Genomic DNA, 27,240 nt, shown 5'->3' with positions numbered 1-27,240 from the left:
CACAATGCCACCTGTGGTGTCACGTCAGCAGAGGCTGGCACATCTGATGCGGAATGAATTTACTCTGGGTGTAGAACTGTATATGTATCTCAGAGCTAAGCGGCTGCGGCAAAAACAGAAGAGAAGGTGGAATGTTCGTCCTTTGCAACAAGACGAACTTTGTCAAACGTTGTCCCAGTGTAACTTCATAGACATGTCGTACAGATGTTTGTAGAGGCGCACCGTCTCGGTCACCGCGGTCTCTGCAGTGTTAATTTTTTCTTTTTCTTGGTCAGCTGTTTCCAGTTGAGCGCGCGTGAAGTCAGAAAAAAAGTTGTGTGCGCGCCCTTGCGCCGCGCGAGGATTTTCTAGCTTGCGACGGGGGGCGTGGCGGAATTTTGGGACACGTGACCGTTTGCGCCATTTGCGACCAGCTAGTATGAGCGAGGTCGCGCCGAGTATGAATCAGCCTTAAGGCTCCATGGCTCACATGTACGGGGATAGTAAATGTTATATCCATCTCAAAGGTAGGTAATTCTCCTATTGTAAATTAAGTTATTAATCAAAATACTATAAACATAAGGAAGAGAGAATGAAATCACTGTATAAACTGATAAAAGACTCATTTCTTACTTATATACCATATTGTTATATAAACTGTGTGCAACAAGAACTCCAGTGCTCTGTTGACTGAATAATGAGGAAAAAAAAAAAAAAAGATCAAAGGTTTTTCTACACCAGGTCACATTACCTCCAGAAGTGCTACATCTATAATACAAAAAGGAGTGCTTTAATTTTACAGTTAAGCTGTGTTGCTGCCCGTTTAGAGATTAAACAGACGAGCAGGGAAGGAGGCAGTGGCTTATGGAAAGAACTGGACAGACTGGCTTTGCTTCTACAACTGTATACACACACAAAGGAGAAAACACCCCCACAGTGAGATAAAGTTATGCATGCGCACACACACACACACACACACACACACACACACACAGAGCTGTCTCACCTGACCAAAGCCGGTTGATACAGCTCACTTCCAGCTGAACTCTGCACTAGTGTTTTGCAGTAATAATGTAAAAGTCTTGACATCAGAGTATAATTGTTTACTTTTTAGGCTGATTGATATTAAGGTCGGGCAACTCAACTATTAAACTTATACATGGTCATTCATCTAAATATGTATTATCGATGTTTTGTCATCAGTGAGCGTGCAATCAGCTGACACAACCACCAGAGGGAGCAGGTACTCACTGCGCAAGACAGATAGATGAAAATGAGGAAAATATAGTATGTAGTATATAGTACATATTAGGGCTGGGACTTTAGCGCGTTAATTTCGATTAATTAACTACACACATATTAGTGCGTTAAAAAAAATAACGCATTTTAATCGCACACTATAATTATTTTTTTTATTATTTATTTATTTTTTTTTTAAATACAGACGGATGGAAGCGTCGACAAGAGCGTGGTTGTGTGCAGATTATGCAACAAGGAATTCGCATATCACCGCAGCCTATCAAGCCCAGAGGCGGCGCTAAGGGGTTGCTTGCGGTTGCTATAGCAACCCCAAGAATGTGCTCAGCAACCCCATAGCTACCCCAACTTTGGGGCTGGTTTACTGCTCACAAAGAACAGAAGTGCAGTGCAACAACGACAACAATATTAAGAAGTAAAGAATCACGTATGTTGCTGCGTGGTAGCCTATCCCTGTTTTTCGTTCTTTAGCTGATAAATATACATATGGAAAGGTATAAAACACCAGCTTTACTGGTGAAACGGCTATCCACATTGTTCCTAGATCTACAGTAGCTGTGGTGATGTCATTCTACAGTCAGCCAATCAAGTCTGTTCTAAATTACCCGGGGAAATCGGAGGTCTAAAATAATATTGCCATAAAGCAGATTTATGAGATAAATAGAAATCCTATTTAATTGTATTCTCAGTTTAATTAGTTTTTGAATAGTCATATGTTACAGTTTTCCTCTCATTTTACCACCCATTCACTCATAACATAGCTAAACTGCAATTCTAAATGGATATTTGGCGATTGTAACTGGAATATGGCGATTTTGAGAATGTCCTTCTTCAAGTAACACAAATAAGGTAGGAAATCCCAGTTGTTTTTCATATGCCCGCCGAAACACTATTATCAAATAGTCTTCTTGTGACTTGGTTTGTTAGTCGACTCTAGGTGCTTGCAGTCTATCGAGAGCTACTTGCTAAGTAGCCTAGTGTCAGTGCAGTTAGCACCATCTTTTGAAACTAACGGACACACTTTTTACTTTATGTTAGGTTGCCAGCGTGCTTCCTCTGCCATAATGTGATGCGAGTAGATTGGCTTGAGTAGGCTATGTGTCCGCTGTGGCAGCGGACAGACTGGTGTGAGCAACACGTTTGAACGTAATGTTGTGCCTGTGTGATTTAGCACTGTACGAGGCTACTGTTGGAAGCCCGCCGGGTAGAACTATCTCTTGAAAGTTGTCGCCTACAACTGTTGTGCGTCAGATGAGATGAAATAGAACGTCCGCACTGTAGCTCATTCACTCCCAGCTCTTTTTTTCCAAGATGAAGTTGATCAAAACTTATTTGAGGAACACAGTGGGCAAAGTAGCCTTTGTGGATTGGCTATTTTATCCTTAGTGAACGGGCTATGAATGAATGAGATGGACAGGTATGCCTGTGTGTGCGTGTGTGGTTGCGTACACGGGCTGGGGCTGTCTTGGCCCTGGACCTTCTATGCAGCTGTTCCACCACAACGCACAGTGCGACATCTGTCTGCTTGTGAGCAGTAAGCTCCGCTGATAACTTAAAGTTTACAGTATGCAAGGCTACATTACACTATGCAAGGCTGCATGCAGACGGTGGAGTAATGGGTCAGTAATGTTGTTGCGTTGATGCGCGGGGGGGGGGGGTGCTGTTTTGACTAGCAACCCCTCACATTCATGCAGCAACTGCATAGCAACCCCAACGAAAAATCGCTGGTGCCGCCGTTGATCAGGCCTCAAATATCAGCGTGGAAGCTAACGGGGGCCCAACGCAGCTTAACATCCAAGATTCTATAAACTGTGTTTTCATGCATGCTACATTCAGATTTCAAATAGGGATATGTTCTGAGTTTGTTGAAGTATTGTTGAAAATGTTAATTTTCTAAAGGATAAAGTATATGCGATTAAAAGGCGATTAATTTCGATTAATTAATTTCAAAGCCTGTAGTTAACGCGATTAAAAATTTTAATCGAGTCACAGCCCTAGTATATATACATCCATACTCCCACGATGGTTTGGTATAATTGTAATTCTTTTCTGTCCTCCTTTGTATTTTTCCTGCCAACGACCACAGAGGATGTAGAGAGGAAAGAGAACGACATGCTGGGATGAAAGAGAAAATAGAGAAAGGAGTATATCTGGCAGCAGGTGCAAAACAGCTGCTCTCCCTCCGATCCAACCCGATGTGTAACCATGGCACCTACAAGTCATTATCAGGTGTGCAGATGCACATGCATTCACACTCTGTCTCGTGCTTGCTTAAAAATGGACCCACAGATCCAAAAGCCATCTGCAATCAGAAAGACCAACTGTTCAAACCATTCAAATCCACAAGCTTACAGCTGTGTACAGAAGTATGAGATGGGGGAAATGCTCTGTTTCTGAACTCGACCTCAAGACATACAGTGTTTCTGAGGAGGACGCATAGTCAGCTTACACGGGACAATTTTGGTCTCTACAACATCACATGCTTAAAGAAATGTGCAAGTGGATATCGACCAATGATAAAAACCATTTAGAGACATACCTTATCACTGAAGACACACCTTGTCGTTGAATTGATGTGAACATTAGATAAATCACCAAGCAAGTCAAGGATATACTAGTGATTAACAGTACCAAGTAGTTTAAAAAAGAAAAAAAACTCTGACTACTTTATCTTACCTTATTTTGTCATCCAGTTAGCAACCACCAGTTCATTCATTCTGAATACATTTTTATATAAGCTGTCAGCTATAACCTATTCTCAAATAATTAAATAAAACCTGAAACGTGGCAATCTCACCTTAACCATCCCCCTCTCAAAGAGATAAAGATGGTGCATAGTTCTTAAAATGGCCAAACACAAAAAGGAAAGCCGGTGCCTAAAGTGCAGTAAGCATGTTTCCCATGGGAAGATATAACAGGGTCGAGTGTAATTGCTCACAGCAGGGACACAGGGTGCGGTAGGTAGTGTCATCTACTAATACCTGCTGGTAAATATAGAAACCAGTTACTCACGTATCAAAGCAGCCCTTGAATGTAACACATAGCACTATGCTGTGCCATTGAACTTTTCACAGATATCAAAGCTTTGGGGAACCGTCCACAGGTTGAAACGATTAAATCAAGAACACGGCGGTGTGCAGTGGTTTACTGTTCTGTAGCGTTTTGGTAATGATGACATTGTAAATGTAAGCATGTGCAATCATAAGCGCATGTCAGTGAACCTCTGAGTACTTTTATGCACAAACACCTCAGAGTTCAGACACTATTGAATGCTGCATACGGAAAAGTTCTGGGGAAATGAGAGGAGGTACAAACACTGAAAAAATTACCAATAAATAAACAAATGAAATATGACATATACTGATTCAAATACATACTTCTATTCTAGATGGTAAAGCATACTTTCACTCACCCTATCTTTGTCATCCACTACATCACACAGCATGTCATCAAGATCCAAGATGCCTCCATCTCCATGTTCCAGCCTGTGGACCTGAACCCAGTAGCTGGGGTCCTGGGAAAAAAAAAAAAAAAAAACAGGATTAAATGTGTTATGAGATCTGCTTTATTTGCACCATATAGACTGAGGATATACAGCATTATGTCAGTAATGCCATAAAACACATTAGCATCGCCAGGTCAAATGAATGAACAGCTTGTGTCTCCTTAAGAATCAGCTGATCTAATGACCATGTGGTTCATATCATGATCCAGTTGGCTGGCACATCTATAGCAGCTCTGACAGGGTTATGGATTGAAACCATGATGGCAGTTATGAAATATTTTAATCCCCTGCTGAACGCCCTGCCAACTTAGCATGGTTTACACTTTTCTCTGAGTGTCAATGAAAATATGACAGGGCAGCGAGGACATACTGAATTGGACTTTATTATCTAAGTGCCTTGAGATGACATTTGTTGTATTTGGCGCTATATAAATTGAATTGAATTGATCAGTTCTTATAGATCAACCAATGCATGCATAATGGGGAGGTAAAAATGCTAATTGGAGAAAGCACCACATGACCTTGAATAAACTTGTACCTCAAATTCTTGGCACACATCCTATAAAGTGTAGTAAATATTGCTTTCTTAAAAGGGCAAGCAAATAAATATCTGCTACTCTTTATAAACTAAGAAGCGTTTTAATCTGTACGGCAGCTTTTCAAACGTTAGCTAAAAAGAGGTTCTTGAAACAAACAAGAAGAAAAAGGAAGAACATTATCAGCGGCGTCAATTCAGCCAAAGCTAAGGTATGGCAAGGTCACTATAGTCAGTCACATGACTACAGTATCAATAAATCAATAAATATACAATAATCACCACAAAAGTCTGCTATGTAGCTTATCTGTGTGCAAATGCAGTCTCACTCACATAGCCGCTAACATAACAATGGACTCGTCTCCGTCTCCCTGCTAGCATTAGCATTAGCGGCGGAGGTGCTGAAGTGGACAGCCTCGTTAACAGCCTGAATCCCGCCTTCACTAAATGGTCCTTCTTCCTCCGCCGCTGGGGCAACATTGGACCCATCATCATCTGCCCTTTTTTTTGTGATAAATAAATCTAAAGTTTTCTGCTTTCTTTCCATATTTTACATTAATTAGCAAACAACAAATCCCGCTAATTAACATCAGCTTTGACCTCCAGGCTCCGTCATCTCGCGGGAGGGAGGGAGGGAGGGCTGGGAGATCCCACATTTCAAAAGGGAAGATGATACTTAGATCAATTGATTGTGTTGTTCAGAATTTCATTTGTAGTTCATTTATATGTATTAAATAATAGAATAATCAATACAAATTGACACAGAGTAATTCCATGAATTAAAAACAAACATTTACATTTTCCCCTGGAGCCAAGGTGTGGCAGCTGCCATACCTTGCAATACCCAATTGACGCCCATGAACATTACCATGGGCGTCAATTGGATAAAGTTAAGATAAAGTTGGTGCTTTATCATCATCAGTGACTCAGCCTCCTTCTTTTGTTTAACGGTGCATCATTAAGCATCCAGTTACTGGGCGCTACATGTCATACGCTAAATTACATTCTTCTACGGCACCCCTCAAAAGCCCTGCAGAGGCAGGCTACCGAAGCTGTCATGTTGGGAAAGGGGTCTAAAGTTGCAGGTTGGCTGTGAAAAATCCAAACGCAGAATTATGGATCTCCGCCATCCTGAACTGCATAAAGGATAAGGCACGGAAGGATGGAAGATAATGGGCGCCAGACAATCCCAGCTATGGAGCTATTCGATTGAGTTTGAAATGCTTATTGTTCACAAAGCAAAGGATCTACAGTGCAAACCGCTTTTTCTCGTTCAGTATTTACAATACAGTCTTAAAGAATAGATAATATGAGAAAAAAAGAATAACAGAAAATCTGACTTCAAGCAAAACTCGAGAAGTTTCAAACCTTCAAAATGATGTGCCTCTGACGCAAGTACACCAGGCTTTCTTTAGCTCATTCTCGTACCCACGTCACGCACCAGAAACTGAATAAATACACATCTTTGCCATAATGTATACAGTAAAATAAAGAAAAGACACTTTCACCATTTCAGAAGAGACCCAAAGTGAAAATTATGAGAGGAAATGAGGACGAAGAGAGAAAGTCAGAGTTAAAGGAGTCAGAGGAGAGGTTGATTCCTAGAATAAAACTAATTAATCATGTTTATATAGTCCAAACATTTACTTTAGTGCTCTGTATCTAAACTGTTTTATGTCCTCTGCTATCTTAAGGTCTTGGTTTATTAGAAATAGTAAACTGTGTTAGTTCAAATAAAAGCTTTCAGTTTTGTTTTGTCTGGAGTCCATGTTTTCATCACACATATGGTGTATAAACATGTGAAGTCTTCTCCTTGTTCGATGGCTGCTTTTGTAAGTCTCAAAAGCATGACAACAAATTCACACGTACAGCTGTGCATGAACAGGCTTCAAGCAGAGGTCTGTCTATTGAACAGCGGCAACTGGGAGCAGAGCCAAGAAGCAAATTATTGCCAAATTCTCCAGTAATGTTTGAAGTATTTATTGAGTGTTTTCACTACATTTCAGCACCATAAGAAAAGTGCAGTTTGCAGCAGACACTGCAGTATAAACCTTTTTAAAGAAACTTTATATTTAGCTTGAAAGTTGGGTGTGAATGTTTCTTTGTATGGAAACAAAGTCTTAAGATGTAAACATATGATTTTATGTTTGGTTTGCATGTCTGAAGTGAAGAGAAAGGAGAAAAAAAAGCTTTCCATAGCCTGCTTTTCTCCTTTTTCCATAAAACCCTCCCTCACTCTGGCTTTCCCCAGCTCATAGCGTAGAAGCGCTGAAGCATTATTGACCAGTCAGACACAAGGGTAAAGAGAAATAACTCAGTTCAGTGATTGCCCTGTGTCAGTCATCAAGTCATGAGGGAATCTTTTGTTTTGTCCTCACTCTTCTCCCCCTTTACTTTCTTCTCCATACCGAGCTGTCTTCAAGGCTGCGGTTGCATGGCTTTTTGCTCAGCTGTTTTATACTGAGAGCCTGCTGTACTGGTCCAAATCATGAGGGGAACAACTCTGTGATGCTTTCTTTCCTTTTTTATGTCATTAATAGGGAAAAGATGGCGAGTCAAACAGAAAAACACAGAAATCAACGTGAGGCTGGAAGTTACCATGTTAATAACAGCCACATAAGCTACTATAAGACTGACAGCCTTCACAGAAAAATCGGTTCAGAAATTCAGTTTAAACAGTTCAACACGGATGATCCGTAATATAACTTAATGTCATGTTTTTATGTCTCGGTTTCAAAGTATCTAAACCTGGAAGACGAATGAAAAGAAAAAATAAATCCCAACCACATCACAGCAACAACAACAAAGATTTATTTCAACCGAGCCGAGGACAGACACAACATAAAACGCCCCCAATCTGGAAGTTATTACAAGCCATAAACTGAAGTGAACAGAAACCAATGTGTAGCAGAATTTGAATATGTAGTTCTGCTTGGGTGACATCCTCATCCAGGCTCGTTTCTCTGGTGGATTATGAGGAACGAGCGCGATTCTGAGAAAAGGTCAGCCGGACAACTTAATCTCAGAAAGACACTCGGGAGGGAGGGACAACATCTGACTTGTTCAGAGTTATATTGAAGCCCAAAAATGACTTCTTTTTTTTTTTTGTGTCAACTTGCTACTGTCACATTAGCCGACAGCTTTTCAACGTGTTCACTCGGGAGGCCGAATGCGGCAATTCACGCATACTTAAAACCCTTTTGTTTCTTTTTGTGACTTGTAAATATTAATATGAATTCCTACAAAGCCATCCAGCGGCTGCAGGTGATTGGTTGATACGGAAGTGTCCTTCTTAAATGTACCCATGTGGCATCTGTTCATGCAGGCAGATTCAGTTCATACAGGCAGATTCAGTTCATACTTAACCTCTGGTAAAGAGAGCAGTTGCATGTTGGATAAAATGACATCCATGAATGTACGGTCACATTGTAAAAAATAATGTTTTTTTTTAACCCTAAACATACCTAACTGGGTAGTTTTGATATCTAATCCTAACCAAGTGATGCTACTTTCCAAAGCCAACAAGAAAGTGGCAACATGTCATTATGACATGCTGTGTTTTTACATGTTACCAAGGCAAACAGCAAAATGGCATTCATGATTGGGAGGGTCTTGTTGTAAAAAGAAAGTATTTTAGATGTAACCATGTTCGCTTTCTAACCCTAAACAAGTCATTTTAATGCCTAAATCGAACCAGGAATTGACTGTTTTTGTAAAACACCGTCACGCTATCGATGGAGTGTATGTGCAGTGCTTTGCTGCTGCGTCCATTTAGCCCTCTTTCCTTTGAATAAGAACTTCGTAGCTTCTTAAATGGGTTACTTGAGATCGAGTTCTGCTCTCATGTGTAAACGCTCATATTTCTTGTCACGCGTGTAGGAGTGATGCTTCACAGCACACCTCTGTGAGCCGTATCAAGAGCTATGAACAAATGACTTGTATGACCTTTTCAGTCAGAGGACTCGCTGAGGCATACACATCATTTCATTTCAGCTCATTATGTTACCATCATCCCTTCAGCAAAAGTCCACATGCCATGGGAGACTGAAGTTCTTGGCAGAGTCAAATAGCCTTCTGACATTTTAGCTCTGTACTTACTTTTTCCCTCCATCCGCAGATACATTTTTGTCAGCTCAGGGTTTCGTGCATTTGAACAAAATTGAAAGTCTGTACACAGAAGGCCAAAGTCAGCTTTGCCGACGGGTAAGCAGAGAACTTCCCGACCGGCTAAAAGGGGACTATTTCACAAATTAATCCACTCACTTACGATCTCTAAGCATCTAAAAGGTACTGCTGCTCGCGGCCTGAGAGTTCCTTCCAGAAACAGGCCGAAAATTCATCGATTATCCAAAAAAAAGCTTCAACACTCTCAGTCTTAAAGTCACAGTCGTTTCATGTGTGTCAAAGGAACAAAATCCACGAATAAAAATATACACCATACATTGTTTTTTGCGATGCATTCAAAACAATATGAGCGGGTCATGTTACAAATAAAAGCTGTAACAACAAACAGCACTGTAAGTTTCCCATTGCTATAGCATTTTTAAATGAAACTCAGACCACACTGCACAGATTCTAGCAGTCCGGGATTTCTATGATCCCAGATAAGAATCCAGGCCTCGACTAACACTTCTCCAGAATATGTAGAAATTCCCACAAACCCTGAAATAATCGTGCGGGGCCAGTTGGTGACGATATTGTCTGAATTAACGACGTGTCCGAATGCAAGAGAAGAACATTCGGAGCCCGTCCGATTCTCTGAGGCGCAGACGCAGAAGATAAAGTTCATTTTTCAAAATTTCCAACACTCGAACTACCAAGGCAGTCATTTTGACTGCTTTCAAAATTTGGAACGTCATAACTTGGTTTAAAAAAAAAAATAAACCTATGTACCAATAGGACCCTGACTTTTCCTAAATATGTGTATATTATATTCTAACATTGTTTTATCATTAAAATTTCAAAACAGAAAAGAGATCTGAGTATTACTACCTCGAATGACCATAGCAGTCAAATTGACTGCATGCTTTTTACATGGGGTATCATATTTTACTATTTGCTACATTTTCCCACTCTTTACCCTGCTCTATTGTCTATTTGTTTTTTATGCTCTGTGAAGCTAAAACCTAGTTATAGCTTCACTCTAAACCTTAGAGAGACAAAAAAAATGACAAGTAGAAGAAAATTACAGTTCTGGGGAATATTCCCAACAAAAGCAAGGTGCAGCTTCATCCAGTATATAGCTGGCAAACCTGGTAAATTTGGTATCAAGTTCTGGCTTGCTACTGATGTTGATACCAAATATATACTGAATGCTGCGCCATATCTGGGCAAAGATGTGGTGTTGAAATTGGCTGAGCCGTTCCTGGGGAAGGGGAGAAACATCACCACTGATTACTTCTTTACTTCCCTTGAACTTGCCAAGGCACTAAAGGATCAGAAAACCATTTGTCATTGTCAGTCATTTTGACTGCTATGGTCATTCTAGTAGTTGCAGAATTCTGGTAGGCCCAGTGTGACTTACTTGACATCCGTATTCTGCGACTACAGTATAATCACTGCTATGTTCGGACTGAACACACCTGCGAGTGAAAAGCTTATTGTTTTTGGTGGAGTAGATTTGTGCAGATAAGCAGGGCGTGACAGGGTATGTGCGGGAGAATTGCCTGCCAGTCATTCAGCTACTCTCCCGAGCACCTGTTTAGTTACTTATGAGCTCCAATCATTCATTCTTGCAGTGAATGGGAGACACGCTGCCACCTTTGTCTGATCTGGTATCTGCTTTAGGTGATTCAGTGTCAGGAGGTGAAAGGAAACACAGAGGTCGTTGCTCTGCGTCACAGACACACGGACACACTTCTGACATGAGCCTCAACAACAGCTCTCTTTGTATCCGTCTTTGTAGTGGAGTGGGTTGCCTGTTTCAGTCAAAGACCACACAGAGTGGGGCCTCTGAGAGAACTCAGGGAAAGGGAGGAGGCTGGGAAGAAAAGACAAAGAAAGCACATGTGCCTGTGTGTGTGTTTTATGATTGCTACATTGGTTCCAGCAAGTGTTGCTATTCGCAACAGTAGCACGCCTAACTCCAGATCAGCAGGCTGTGTGTTCAATTCATGTTGGGGGGGTCAAAGCTTTCCAACAGCCATTACCTCTGCAGCCAACTCTTCAATCAGGTCACGATGAATATGGGCAAATAGTGCCGCGACTGTAATTTGTATACATACTGACGAAGACAAAGATGGGACGGCATTCACTAAGTTTGGACAAAATTCTTTTGAGTTACTAAGAACTGGGGAATGTCAGGCATTTGGAAAAGATCCTTCAGAATAAAATAGTTGGATGATGTTTCACAAACTACAAGCAGACAGTTTATGGGAGAGATGAAATGCGGCCGTATCTATTATCTTCTAAAGATGGCATCAACGGGGTTTGTTCTGTAAATGGAGAAGATTGGATGATACGGCAAGACGATGCAAGACAGCTCACAGACAGACAATGGGGTCATTGTCCCATCGCCGTTTATCTGGGTATTGGTGAAACACGATGTCATCTGTGTACAGTAATACAGAAAAAATATGTTTTACTTCAGTTTTCAGAGCTTCAGACCTACACCCGTTAACTACTCGATTATTAATACTTGAGAATTGTACTCAGTCAATCCCATCATGTCAACATCTGTAATTACGAGACAGTTTCTACTCCTGCTGGAGTTTATCTTCATCTGTCAAAAGAAATACTTTGCAAATTAAAACGAATCGACAAACCAGTGAAATAAAACTGAGAAGAGTAAACATTTCTCAAGAAAAAGTAACTTCTATATGAACAATGTATATCGTTAATGTGTGTTTGTTCCGGTTTGCTTGTCTTTTTCCCATTTATCTATCCGATTTGTGTTTATTTAGTTTGTAGAATGCATTTATTATCTGTTTACTTTTGCTACGGTAAAAAAAAGGCACAGGAGGAACCCATAAAAAGAGTGACGTTCTGGTAGTGTTGTCCCGATACAAACATTCTGGTATCGATACCGGTACCAACATATATTTCGATACTTTTCCGAATAAAAAGAGAACACAAAAAATAGAGAATCTCAGAACTATAAATATGCATCAGTAAATAAAATAAACTGAATTCTTGAATCTTTTTCACATATTTTAGTTAACACTGAAGTGAAGGATTTAGCGAATTGAAACTTCCTCTCATAGATATTTGTCACTGTGATGATCTATTGTCTGAGAGGCCCGCCGAGTCAGTGGTTTGTGAGCTTCCCTCGCAATAAGAAGGTCGCCATTTTGATCTTAAGCATGGGCCAGCTCTTTAAAACCGAACCATACAGAAATCTGCTCTTGTCACAACAATGTTCCAGTGCTAGATGAATCCGTGAAGCTTCCCGTGTTCCCCAAACTCTCCAACTTCCACAAATATTTGGGCGTAATTAAAATGATTGAAACCGCTGGCTTCTGCAAATTCAAAGATCTGGGGTTCAGACTCCCTGGAGCTGGTTGACAAGGGATCAAATTTGACAGAATGTTGATTTTTTCACTTGAACATTATGACATTAACTATGTAGGTTAATTAAACTGTTACTGGTCCTTTGGGATGAGTGGGACCTATAGCCTTTGTGTGCAATACATTCTAAAGATGGCATTCACCTCTGATGTGTCCCAGATGACTCATCTACGAAATGATGCCATTTCTTTTACTGATGTTGTAAGTTGTGTTCAAGTGATGACATGCGCAGAGAATAGTGTGAAAATGAACAGCTAAAGCCATATTAAGACTTTCACTCTGTAACCGAACAGCTTAACATTACCACTCAGCCATGTCCTCTGACCTCTGGGAATACGGACCTCCCAGTCATTCGGGTTAGCCAGTAGTTCACCTTATCAACCTCCTACTCTTAGAGTTTGTGCTCTTCGTCTCAGTGACGGCTGTGATTTATGGAGTGAGTCAAATCCCCTGTCAGTCATAAACATTGTGCCCACAGATATTTTCTGTCTTACTCCTGCTGTAAGGCTCAGTTTATCAGACTAACACACTTGACATCTTCCATTTTTCCAGTAAAAGTGGCTGTTGATCAACATTCACTTGGAACAAACTTCATTAACCCAGAGACGTTGGATGTTGAAACTCTCTTGTTTTCCCTTTTTTCTTTGCTGCCGACATCAAATCTCATCTTTAGCTTCATAGTTCACTTAAGACACGAAATAAGTGCGCTAATAATGCTCCAGCAGTACGTTATTTAATGACTTCTGATTAGCGTTCTTTATTTTTTCTAATTCAATACATCTAATTGTCTTTCTTTTTTCTTTCAACCAGTCAAAAGTTAGCAATTAGGATTTCCCATTCGTCATTGAATGCATCAGCACAGTAAAAGCTACTATCAAAGTAAATACTGATTATAGCCACAGGAGCCACTGTTCTTGTGAGTCACTAAAAACCTTAAAACAAAAGGGAATAGAGCAACAGTGAAGAGTTTAAACGGCCTTTTTGTGACAACTGTTCCCAAAATGAAAACTCCAGTCACAAAAAGGATGTCTGTCTGTCCGTCTGTCTGTGTAGGAAGACTGCAATTGGCTTAAGAACAAGTATACCGAGGGACGCCCTGCATTGGTATTTCTGAGACAAAGTCACCTCTAGGGTTTGTGCATTATTAATGTCCTGCTTGCCCAGTGGAACTGCAAGCTGCAAAGTACAACACCAGGAGAAACTTGACACCCTGCTACAAATGTGCTTTCAGCTCTGTACTCACCAGAGGCCGACCACAAGTGATTATCCACATGAAAACATCAAGGAAATAAAGACAATGGAAGCTGCAACGGAAGCTATATCACCTTTACGCAGAACATTCATATATATGTGTGTGTGTGTGTGTGTGTGTGTGTGTGTGTGTGTGTATTTGATCACTCACAAAGCTCAAAGTTATAAATGCTGGTCATCCTGTCAAAGACTTAGCCAAATCAGCTTTGTGATTTGGGAACGATTCCCATGTGTAGATAAACTGTCATCTTCCTGGCCGTGTGATCTGCTTGAGTAGGGGATTTACTCTCCCTAAAGCTCGTTTCTGTAAGACTACAGCTACACACCCTCACCCCTCATTATAAGTTCAACATGGAAAAATAAGCATGTCGTCTGCATAAAAGAAACACAAGGCTGAGTCTGTGCGCGTGTCTGTGCGCGTGTGTGTGTGTGTGTGTGTGTGTGTGTGTGTGTGCGTGTGTGCGCATGTGTGCGTGTGTGTGTGTGTGTGTGTGTGTGTGTGTGTGTGTGTGTGTGTCTCCATGCAGACCAAACGAGCTGCCTCGGGGTCCTGCATGAACTGGCACCACAGGTGTGACAACGGCTTCACCAAGCAAATCAAAACAGACATCAAACCAGGATGTGACTCATCATTTGTGTCATCATACGTGACATCATCCATCCAATTAAGAAGTTAACCTTTAGAAAACTTGATGCTGTCTGAGTTAACATTGAAGAGAGTTATTCTCTTCTTAATATCGTTATTATCACCATCATCATCGTGTGAAGGCTGTTTTAGTCAACCATAACCTCGATAAAATCTTTTTTTTCAGTTTGTGGAAATCAAAAGACGCAGAGAAGACTGAAGTGATTTGGTGTTGAGGAAATAGTTGCTGCTTGTTTCCCAAAGCCACCTTTTTATCAGCTTTAATGAGGAATCTGTCTGGGGTGACAGTATAGGCAGCTTGTTTAGGGAATATGAGTCACTTTCTTTCCATCTGAGGAAGGTAGTCATCAACCTGCACATGTTGTCGAAGCATTAAAAAAAAATGCCTATATGACATGTAAAACATTTGGTATTGAAGTACAAATAATATGTATAAAAGTTTAAAAAATGATTACATACTTTTAAAACTTGATGAAGGAATTGGCAATACCAGTCAGCACGTTGTGACTCTCAGTTCTCTAATGTTCTCAATGACAAACTGCATTAATATCCCAACAAGAATAGATCTCATACTAATCCAGACCGCCGCACACTCTGTGGATGAGAGAAAGGCGAGGGATGGCTTCCCTCAGTGTGCTCGTAAAAAGAGTCAATCTGTTGGGTTAAAATTATTATCAGAAATCAAAAACAGCTGAAACAGAGGGTGAGGGTTTCCTATTACTGAAAGATTTTCAAACCCTGTGGGAGATGTACCATGCAGGCCATCTGTTCAGCCACAGACTGACAACAGGAACGGTCAGATTTAGTGGAGATGGGGCCTGTAAGTTATCTCTTACAAACTGTTTGTAACTCTTCACAAACCCATGAAGTTCGATCAGCGAAAGAAACACAGAAACACAGTGAATATGGCCAAAGTTCTCATTTGGTTGTACTAGTTTAAAGCGAGTCAGTATATCCCCGTAACTTCCAACTAGTAAAGGAAAATGTGCTTGGCTCACCAGTTCCCTGAAAAACAAAATGTTTGACAGTAAAATAGTCAGCGGCGAAACTCTGCTCGTTCACTGTAACCGAGCACTGCCAGACTCCGCGTCTACTTGTACAGACAGCAGTCACGATAATTTGAAACACTTTTGTTTATCATTACGCATGCACAGAGGTCACGCCTGCCAGATGGTACCTCTAAATGAGCCAAGAGAAACACGAGAGCTGACAACCCGAAGTGGGAGATGTCACAACACACACACACACACACAGTCCGCAGATGTGTAGCACAGAGAGGTCACCGAGGGTTTCTAAGATTTGTGTTTGAATGAGGAGGTGCCTCCTATCTGAATGTGGAACAAACATCATTATATGCCAATTACTGGGTACTGTTTGAATACAAACACAATGTCAGTGCTCATGTGGGCGAACGCTAAACTGCAGCTCATATCCTCCTGCAGCAGTAGTGAAAACAGGAGCGAAGTCGAGTCAATCAGGAAACATACGACTCAGCCAGCAGGCAGCAGAGACTGACAATGTGCATTTAGATTTGGCCAAGCAAGACCGGCTGCTGTGTGTCAACTTTGGAAAACTAAAACATGGAGGACGCTCTTCTGTTGTGACTATATCTGCATACTACAGAGTGGTTTACAATGTATTTCTCATTCAACCTGACCAAAAATACTGAGCCGCTGTGCAGGAAGAGAGCAACCTGGGGTTCGGTGCTTTGCCTAAGACAAAGAACAAAGAAAACCGTGTTGAACACTCCGGTGCTCAATCCTTGTATAGGAGCTAAATGTGTTGTGTTGGTGTCCTGAGTCTAGGGTGTAATTTTGCTCGGTATGTGTGTGGGGTTGCTGTGCTGTCACCAGGGGGTCTCTCAGGTGCATATAGGAGTCTTGTGCACTCTTGTCGTCAGGTGTTTTGACCCGAAAGGGCAAACGGTTTTTGGCGCTCGTCATGCCGCTGTTTTGTTTGTTTGTGAACATTTAACACGCAAGAATAAATCCACTTGTGTTGCAACCGCAAGGAACGGTGTGGACATTCATTCAGGACAGGCAGCGCGTCAACCAGGTTATTCCGACGTCAAATGCCTCAGTAGCTCTAGTATTAGAGTGAGCTCCTTTAATACCTTGTCTGAAGGGCCAAGGCTCATACTGCCAACCCTGTAACCCACCACAATAAATTCACAACACCAGTTAAGAAAGGCTTCGAGCTGGCGGGGTTATGGTACGATGTGAAGTGCGAATTTGCCGAATGGTCTCAGAAAGTTGTAAAAATGAGTATGTGATCATCACTCATTAAGTTTGATTCAGTTTCTCTACAGTGAATCCGATGCGGTGGAATCATAATCGAAGCTTAGGTGCTCCAGCACAGTAATCTGCATCCACTTGACCATCGCCCCAGAACCACTTAAGCTTTGTCAAGAAGAGTGAAGAGTCTGAGACATACAGCCAAACACTGCCAAGGGAGATAAGGGACACAAGCCCCAATAAACACTTCCCAAAGCGTCACCGGGACAAACAGATCTAAAGGCACCTGCAGCAAGCTGCAGTAAATTGTACATATAATCAACCTAATTCTATGAGACGTTTTGGTCATTTACAGAATTATCACACCTCTTAAGTGTGATATATATGATATACAGTATGTGCATCACTGGTTGATTTCACTCATCTTCCTCCCTGCAGACCACATTGTTTTATGTAATATCAGAAGTCTTTTTAATCTCCAAACAATATGAAACTGTAAGGACTTCTAAGTCCACAATTAGACCATTAAAGTTTATAGATCATTATAGAGCTTGTGAATCAAGAAAAAAGCAAACAACAGCAGCACAGACAGAGCTGGGAAAATGTTAGAAAGGGTAGGGTAATGATTCTTTTTATGTACAAAACAGCCAATGCATGCAGTCATTACTACTGTCATCATTATCACTACAATTCCCAGTGAATGGTGGGCATTACCTGATACCTGGGGACGTGCTCGTTTCCCTGCCCAGGAAACAGGAGGAACAATGCAAAGGCGCTTCAGGTTTAAAAGAGGCTTTGTAACGTCCGTGACAAATTGGATTAAAAGATGCAAAAGACAATAAAAATGCTGCCTGAAAGTCAAACAGGAAAGGAAAAGGCCCCCTGAGGAGTGACAGTGAGAAAGAGAGAAAAGAGGCCGAGGAAAGCAGATGGATGCGTTCAATAGTCCTGCCGGACAAATGGAACATGGAGAGAAAAAGAAAAACAAGACAACAAAGTACATATCTGATTTTACATATGCAGCTTGTTCTGCTGGAACATCAAACATCAGTAGTAGATTTAGAATGTAAAAAAGCTGCTGATTAGAATTAAAGGCCACTTTTAAGATAAAACTCAGCCAAAGCCTTTTCTAAACCCCAAAGATCTGCTCTCTGTGAACATGGTTTTAAAGATTACAGCTGGATTTTTGTGTTTTCCCAAATATCACTTAATTACAATGTTGATCGGCAGCTCCGCTGTAAGAGATGCCAAAGCTGTTACACAGCCCCAAATCACTTACTCTACAGCTAGGATGCAGGAGAATGAAAACCCCAGGAGGAATAAATAATGATAAGTAATCAAAGTTTGACCAAGAACAAGCGCTTGGATTTCAGCCAGATTCACATCCCATTATTAAAAAAAAAAAAAAACACATGAGCTAGAATCAAAGGCAAGTTCAGAGAAGGGGAGCTGCGTTGTGTTAGCAGTATTATTAGATTTAGCTTTCCGACTTTAGCGTGTATCTAGTTTGTAAATAAATAATATTCAGTGCATTTTATGCTTTGCTTGTTCCAGGCAAAGGTCGATGAAGGTCATGCACTCACTTTCAGCAGCTATGGCATCACTCTGCGTCTCTGCAGTCTAGCAATTATACATTATTACATAATACTAAGAGCTCAGGAAATTTAAGCTGGACGCTATGGACCAACATGACGGAGCAAGTTAAGCAACACTTGTGGATAAAGATGTTATTAAATCCTAAGGGACAAATCAACATATGTGGGTGCCTGATGAATTAGGTCAACCACGTATCAATTCAAAGATTAATGTTGAGCTCGAAATCTTTAAACTGTTTAGCATCTTGGCAGTGAAAGCAGCTTCTACATGTACAGCAAAACGCCGCCAGGGAGACGGCTGGGCCACGGAGCCTTTCGGCAGCCTGAATGAGCAAGTAAGAGCTCGTCTGCGTCGTGTCTATTGTGACAGGAACCGCGTGCATTACCACCGGTCTGGAATGATCAGTGTAAGTGTCACATAGTCATGGCATACAGTGTTAAGATCCTGAGATCGTCTGTGGTTGCTAAGAGAGACGCAGACCCCCAATTGTAACTGTTAAACAACAGAAACTATTACTGGTGATTTTACTGTGCTTGTGCAAGGCGGCACATGTGCATGCACCTGCACATATTCATTTGTGTGAACCTGCATGCAAAATGCATCTGTGTGTTGAGACCATAATGACAAAGAGTGCCATTTTTATCTTTTGACTTTTTCCCCCTTTCCTTGTCAATTTTTGTAAACTAAACGCGACTTTTACTCTGAAAGTTAGCAGTTGCACCTTTGCTCCAGCTACTTCCTGTAACTGTGTCGGGAAGTCAACAAGACTACATCCCCCAAGCAGTCTGCCAAACTCCCAGAATTCTCCCTCTCCTTCTCGCTGATCCTCTGTGGTGAGAACTAACTCTGTTCCCTTCTTTAGGGGAAGGGTCAGCTCAGGTCTGCTGCAGGATCTCTAAATACATCTCTGTTTACTGTAAACTTCCACGTAAATAGGTGCAAATGTGGGAACTATCGTAGTAGGATTTCCTGTCAGAATGTAATGTAATGTAGTGTTCTGTAATAGAGCCATTTTCCGGGAAGACAAAACCCCTCCATCTGATTACTGATAACCTAAGATATCACAATAACTATGATGTTTGTTCCAAAATGTCTTTGCACGCCTAATGCCAACACAACACATACATTTGCATTGTTTAACTCGGCTCATCTCTTAGCCTCACTCTCCCCATAGAGCCAGCGTTATACTGGGCCTCGTTTATAAAACTGTCATCTGTAAAGTATAGCAACCAAATCCAAACATTTTCCCGACTGTATTGCTACGCCAGGAAAAAAGCTAAACACATCCAGTGGTCCCAGGTCACTGGGTCTTTAGAGAATCTGAAAACACAGCGCCGTGGATCCCTTGTTCCTTGCAGCGCAAAAGAAATCTGCTTTTTTAAAATGGTCGTGGAGGATAATGTGCGAGCTCCAGCTGGGACACACGGCCTGAAGAATTCGACCGTACATGGAAATCTACAAACTATGATGTGCCAGGTTGCAAAAAAAAAAAAAAAAAGCCTCACAAGAGAGAGTTCATGACTACATGCTGAAGCTAGTTCCTTCTGCATAAAAACATGACAACATTACGACACTATTTGAAACTATGGATGATGTTTAGAGTGATGCATTGTTTTAACACTGCAAATGAGCCAGAAAACATGGCCGAATGCTATGGACCTGTTAAGTAATCACCTCTACATTATTTCTTTCTGGAAGATGCCAGAAAATATGAAAGTCAATGTGAGAGCTGGAGTGATAGAGAAGAAATGACAAGAGAAAGAAAAAGACAACAAAAGGAAGCAAGAGTAGATAAAGGATTAACAAATTATGTTGAAATCTAATCAACCCGGTATTCAGTGATGAGTGATTTAGGGAGGCAATTACGCCAGGGGTAATAAAAATGCTCACGCCTATAAATAAATGCACACACACATGCAAACAACCACTCAGTGATTTCAGGACCTGTTGATACTTGGAACAAAAGTGAAAAAAAAGTAACATCAATACAACTAATTTATCTTTGGCTGTAAATGAAGATTGCGTGTCACAAAGATGAAAAGAACCCACAAGCTCAAAACTCCATGTGTGAGAGACAAACAAGTTTCCATTTATGACACGCTTTAGTCAACAACAGCAAAACAGAAATAGAACATGAGTATCATTGGATTTGGCGGGTATAGAAAATGGTAAGAAAAAAGGTTAGCCCACGTTTCCAGAGTGTAAAAGCTAAACCATTCTGCAATTTGCAGATTAGCCGGTGACAGGTTCGATGGGCTGTAAAAGGCTTAATGTGGCTTAATGATGAGGAAACATTCAGAGGTTTTAAAGGGAGATCCCATGAGCTCTGGTGACTTAAGAAAAAACAATGGTGTAGGGTGCATTGATGACTTATTTAATGTGAAGGTACCATCGATACAGAGACATATGTTGGACATCTTCTCCTGGGAGGTAAATGGGAATGATAGATCGTAAAATATGTATGTTGGTCCAACGATAAGTACACAGCACAATAAAGGCTCAAAATCTGTACAAATACTGTAATAGTGCACCTTCTCTCACGCTTTTGATGACGTTTCCATTATGGCATGATAATGTTGACAGTTGCTATGCTTGACTGGGAAAAAAATGCAGGCATTATTAGTGGGAAAGTTAGATGGCACTAAGTGCCTGAGCTTGAGTTGTGTCACTTCACTGATTTAAACCCTGTCATTTCCGCCTTTTCCTCATTTTCAGTTTCACTTTCAAAAAGAAAACATTATCATCACATTATGGTGCATCATGAAGAGGAGAATCGGAAAGTGACTATGGACTGATGACCTGTTCACGTCTGATCTTCAGCAAGAATGAACATATATTCCTCTTCAGCAAGCCACAACAGCCAGTACTTAGTTTAAAAAAATATATTAAAAAGTGTAAAAAGAGCAGCGATGTAATGTGAAACATTTCATAAGCGTGTCACTGGTATCAAATTCTAAGTTTGGTCTTATTTTTAAAAATTGCGTGGGGTTTTGATAAAGACACTGAAAACGATTTCCTTTGTAAAATGTCTGTCTGTCAAATAAAGACGAACAAATAAAGAAATTCTTCACTTTTATGCTTCATTCTTCAATGCTTCCCAATTTTTCCAGAAATGGGGTTTAGTGCCATGTCTGCATTTTATTGGATTTCCGTGGATGTTACTGCAGTTCAGTCTAAGATCTGAAACGTACCACAAGTAGCATTGTATCTGCATGACAGCCAACTACTCCCTCACTGTTCCACCACCACACCCCTCCTCCACCCACTGCTTTCTCCGTGAATGTGCACATTGAAGTCAGCGAGTGATGGAGGAGGATATCAATCCTCTTCAGGACCACCAAAGTTGAGGGCTGTGAGTGGAGATCCAGTGGACAAGAAAAATGCCATTGTTTTGCCCTGGCTTCATGGCCCATGTGCCTCCTGTCATGGTGGTACTAACAGCGTGAGCACAGGGGTAAAGAGGGTGGGGTTAAAGTAGCAGCAAAGTCAGAGGAGTTTTTATGAGGAGTTAAAAGTAGAGCAGATCAGGGGAGGCTCGTCCATTTAAGCAAACGAGGCGGTGCTTCGCGAGGTGCTCACTTCCTACTGTGTTCCGTTTTTTTGGGATTGTTCAACTCGGGTTTTGTAGCCTCGCTTCCACATCAAAAATCTGCCATGCACATTCATTCTCAGTTATTCTTGGTCAAGCAGTTTTTAGACCAATCATGTTGCTCGGTTCCCTTAGCTTACTGAAGTTATGCAAACGTAGTCCACGTATGCAAACGAGAGAGATTACAGCAATAAAGAAGACAGAACTCATCGATGTTCTTGCCAAGTCAGTCATATAGGTCAGCCTCAAGAGTGTTCATTTATAAGTGGTGATGATGATTATTATTCTTACTGTTACATCATCTAAGGCTGATTATTATTTTTCAGTTCATTCATTCCATTTCACAGAAAATACTCGACCAAAAAGATCCAATTCTAATTTTTGATTCATTTATTGGAATGATTACCAAACATGTTTTCTTATGAGGTAAAATAAAACCAGTAATTTAAGCTCAACTTCCTGGATTGGACCAAATCCCGCAGTATTTCAAAAGTTCCATGCATTCTTTTTTTTTTTTATCAAAATCCTATTCTGAAAGGCAGCCAGTAACTAAAGTATTTCTGTTTTTACCAAAAATGTCACCAAGACTGCTTTTTTTTTCTTTCTTGTTGTTGTTTTTCTTGTTATTTGTTTTATACACTATTATTTATCATATAAAAATCATGCTGAAAAAAGACGAAACAAACAAAAAAAAATGTTGTATTTAATACTGTTTGCTTTTACTGATTTATATTTTTTAAAGCATTTGATTGTGGCGCATGTGTGAAATCAGTACGTGTCATGACGAGTTCACAGAGAACAGAGAACATGAGCAACATTTTTAGAAGATCTTATTTCCTAGTTCGTCTGACTAAGGTAACTAACAGGCTTTATCTTTGAGGCACAGACAATAATGTTGAAGGTTAGAACCTTTGTGTAAGTTTCTGATGAATAACACAGATGAACATGCTGCTTTTCACATTAATTAACTCATTTCCCATTAGTCATGACACAGAACACTGAAATTAATGTTTGGATTTTTTTTCCTTCCGTGCTTGGTGCTGTCATAACTTAAAGCAAAAGAGCATCATACCAGACTCGAGACCTACATTTTGTTAACTGTAATATCTCAGTCCCCGGCACTCCGGGGCAGTTTCAGTCAAAGGTGCATAACAAAGGTTGGTTTGCTTTAAAATGAGCCAGAGGCATGTAGCTTTTTAAGCTCCACAAACTTCTCCAGTGTTGCTTTCAGCACTTTTTTTTTTTTTTTCCTATTTCATTCTCAGCGATAATGACCCGGGCTAGCTGTAGCTAATTCAGGTTCACAAATTTTACGTTTCATACTCTGCTTCAACCACCAGCTGCCACTGGAGCAGGCCCATTGTAAAGAGCGCCCGGCGGATCAGGCCCATGAAAAGAGGAGATGGTTCAAAGGGGTTGGAGTGTGCTTGTTTCTCATTCCTGAGCAAAGTATTTTTCTTTTGATTCCCCACCAACACAGAAAACAAGTGCCTCTATGTTGGTGAATCTGAGTGTGAAGCTTTTTCATGACTGATCAGAGTGATCAAAACGCATTAGTGTCAAGTGGTTTCATCTACAGTGGCTCATTACGTTCGATCTTTGCTGAACTGAGCTAATAATTCATCCATGCAGGAGTTCTGAACAAAGGGAAAATAATGAAAACGTGAGGAAGACTTTTGGCCCTGCATAACCACGGAGCTGAATTCTTGGGAATCCTGCAGTCCACAGAATACACTGGCATCTACTAACAAGAGAGCTGCTTGGAAAAAATCTATTTGGTTGACAGACGGGGTGGAAGCTGACAGCGACAAACCAGCTAAACCAGGTTTTTCATCTATACCTGGAAGCAAGTAGAGACACACACACACAGAGACTCCAGGCAGCCATTAACACATGTCAAAGTAAAACAACATTCATCCGAAAAGGATGTGCATCATTTGACTTCTGTAATGTCGACATATCTTTTCTTTCTAGAATTCAGATTCATGAGCATGTGTGCTAGGACACAAATGACTTAAAGGCTTTGTTCCTTCAGAGATACCCCAGTCAGCATTTGATTTAACACACTGGGTGTCTTTCAATGCCGTGAAAAGACACACAACTCATCAGCTATGATTTCTGGTCAGCATCCTTTACGCTAGCGCTTTTGGAGATGTGAGGATCTGTGTGCAGAAAGCCCATGCTATTTACAGACTGGCTCTTTTCCTCCGGCATTATAGATCCCTAATCATAGGGTGTGAGATTGTTGGCCCGTCAGTGGCAACTCAGCATCCTCGTAGCCTCAGAAAATAGATGAGCAGACGCTGTTTGCAATCATTGTACTATATTTTTTTACCCTCAAAGCTACATTAACACATCTGCTATCCATCATGCCATTTTTAAGTCAGCCTCCAGTGAGTTTCAGTTGTTCTTCAGATGGGCCAATTATGCTCCAACCAATGCTGAGCAAGCCCAACTTAGAATACCGTAAGACTGGCATAGTAGTTTAAATGATCAGTCAAGAGTTTTGTTCAAACTTCTTTGGATTTATATCAATAAACTTATTCGACGGCACATTTGAAAGGAGGGAAGTGGTCGTGGTTACACCCAGAGTGTAAAGTTTTAAAACAACAAGGTCAAGACAAAGATGCTGCTCTGTGAGCAACCCTGATTTAACTTTTAAATAGTTCTCATGTCTTACAGCCGCACTTCCTTAGTCTGCACCGAATGACCCCATTCCGTGGTCCAAGCAAACACTAATCATCCCACAACATGTTCTGCGACCAGAAAAAATGTCTGGGCAGGAAATTACTCTGCACAGACAAATCCACAACTTTACATATTCATCAGTAAAATTCTCCCAGCAAAAGCTCTGTGATGCCACTGAAACCAGAGGAGCTGAATTTACAGCTCAAGTCACACTACATGGCTAAACACGAGCGCCTTCATTTCGATAGATCGATAATTAGAGAGATAGATAGACAGATCCAAATGTATATTTTTAAGAATGACTGAGCAGAATAAGAACACACCAAGAAATGCTGCTTGTTGAAGACAGGTCAGAGCCACAATTTATCATAAAGGTCATTTATCAGAGTAAATCTACACTGAACTCCTGACTACTTAATTCCCACAACAAAAAAACCCTTACTCAGCACCCTGCAAACAGAAACAAGTTCATTCTCTACAAGACTGAATTGAAAGATTTTCAGAACCAGCACACAAAACCTGGCAAAACGTTCCGAGATTTATTCACTTTACAAAGACAAATATACTAGGGCATAGTACAGCAGAGAACTTTTGTATCTCTCAGGTCATAGGATAATCAAACTCATTCCAAATGACCTCAATATCCCTCATTCTCGTCCCCTTTAAGCCCTTCTAACATCAAGGATTAACTTTTCTCCTGCGGCCCTGACCGCACAGTTCCATTTCACAGATCTTTCTGGAAGTTTTGATGCAATACCTGGGTTGACTTAGGCTTGGAGACACTGAGACAAATGTATTCTTTGGAAATGCCAGAACTGAATTAACTATAACTGCAGATATGTTTCTGAAGGCGGACCCAATCAAAACATTAGAATGAGGTATCTTACGGTCTTGGCTTTATGAAAAAAAAACATATTGGATCCTGAGGCGTTAGAGTCAGCGCACTAATTTGGATTTTCAGTATTTCATAAATATATTATAGCTTTTTTCCTTCGACACTTCACACACTAGACAGGCTAGTAACCAGGATGGGAAGAAGTAGGAAGACAAATTACATGGACCAAGACCCCTTTTGACCCTTTCTCTTGAAGTGGGAATATGATATATGTTGGAAAAGATAACACCAAAATTAGGTGGTCTAAGTAAACTTAAGCAAAAGCATGTTGAGACATGTGAAGCCTGAGAAACTGTAACCTGAGGGAAACTGTCTTAAAGGGGAAGTTCGTTTTTTTTAAACCTGGACCTTATTTCTGGCATAAAATACGTTCATCTACTCACCGATAACAGTTTGGTGAAAGTCGGCATCCTTCGGACGCTATTTAGATCACTCGAGATCTGCGTATATCCATATAAAGTATGAATAAAATATTTTTCTATTCTATTTTCTATTCTATAACGGAAGGGAACAGGGCATAGACAATACAGCCTCTAAATAAGGCATTATCTGTCTTTATTTCACCAATACTTTAAGACGAATGAATGAATGAATGCGTGCTATTGCACTGTTAGCTCATAGCTGCCATGTTGTTGTTATCTGGGGCTATGGGGGCTTTCTAAACACGCGTCTAGTGGGATGACTTCATCGACGCGTGCCGCTGCCGCACAGCTTATTAACTACGGTAAGGACGTCCGTCGTACTCAAAGTCGTCGTCCATGTCGTCAAAATCTGATAAATATCCTGCCATGTTTCACAAAATTATCAGTAGCAAACTCTGTGTGAAGTTAGCCGACATTCACAGAGCACGGAGTGAATGAGCTGTGCTGCAGCGGCGCGTCGATGACGTCATCGCAGTAGACGGGTGTGTAGAAAGCTTCCTATAAGCCCCCCGATAGCCCCACATAACAACAACATGGCAGCTATGAGCTAACAGTGCAATAGTACGCGTTCATTCATTCGTCTTAAAGTATTGGTGAAATAAAGACAGATAATGCCTTATTTAGAGGCTGTATTGTCTATGCCCTGTTCTCTCCCGTTATATGGATATACGGGGATCTCGAGTAATCTAAATATCTTCCGAAGGACGCCGACTTTCACCAAAGTGTTATCGGTGAGTAGATGAACGTATTTTATGCCAGAAATAAGGTCCAGGATTAAAAAACCGAACTTCTCCTTTAAGCGTGTGTAGTAAAGGTGATTAGCACAGTAGCTTAAGTGCGGCTAAAGTCTTTTTTTTTATTTCCCCATTTCTTTCTTCTTTTTTTGACAGCACTGAATATACATTCCATCTTAATGTGACAATACTGTTCACACCAGGAAATAAAAAAAGAAGTTTAAATAAAAAGCTTAAAGCAGATATTAGCATCTTGGGCTCTTTGGTAGTTAGCTTAGGCTCGTGTTGAAAGCTAGTTAGCTAGCTGGTGAAGAACGTAGACGCATGAAAAGCTAATAGCCAGATATTTTTTGCAGTAAAGGCAGGATGGCAGAAGCCCAGCTCCAAGTTTTTATCTTCTTGG

At 40.8% G+C, this 27,240-nt stretch overlaps 1 protein-coding gene across 7 annotated transcripts in view; it reads right to left on the bottom strand.

Moving 5' to 3' along the window:
* LOC142370262 (partitioning defective 3 homolog) overlaps nucleotides 1–27,240 on the bottom strand; it is a 333,677-nt gene that overhangs the window by 294,381 nt on the left and 12,056 nt on the right. For all 7 annotated transcript variants that reach the window (XM_075452746.1, XM_075452747.1, XM_075452752.1 and 4 more), the window contains exon 2: nucleotides 4,649–4,750. In XM_075452746.1, coding sequence (XP_075308861.1) covers nucleotides 4,649–4,750 — 102 coding nt within the window. The remainder of the gene's footprint in view (nucleotides 1–4,648; nucleotides 4,751–27,240) is intronic.

The sequence above is a fragment of the Odontesthes bonariensis genome, chromosome 20 (assembly GCF_027942865.1).
Source record: "Odontesthes bonariensis isolate fOdoBon6 chromosome 20, fOdoBon6.hap1, whole genome shotgun sequence".
In the NCBI taxonomy this organism is placed as follows: domain Eukaryota; kingdom Metazoa; phylum Chordata; class Actinopteri; order Atheriniformes; family Atherinopsidae; genus Odontesthes; species Odontesthes bonariensis.
The sequence above is the reverse complement of the archived record's forward strand: the minus strand, read 5'-3'. Positions and strand labels throughout refer to the sequence as shown.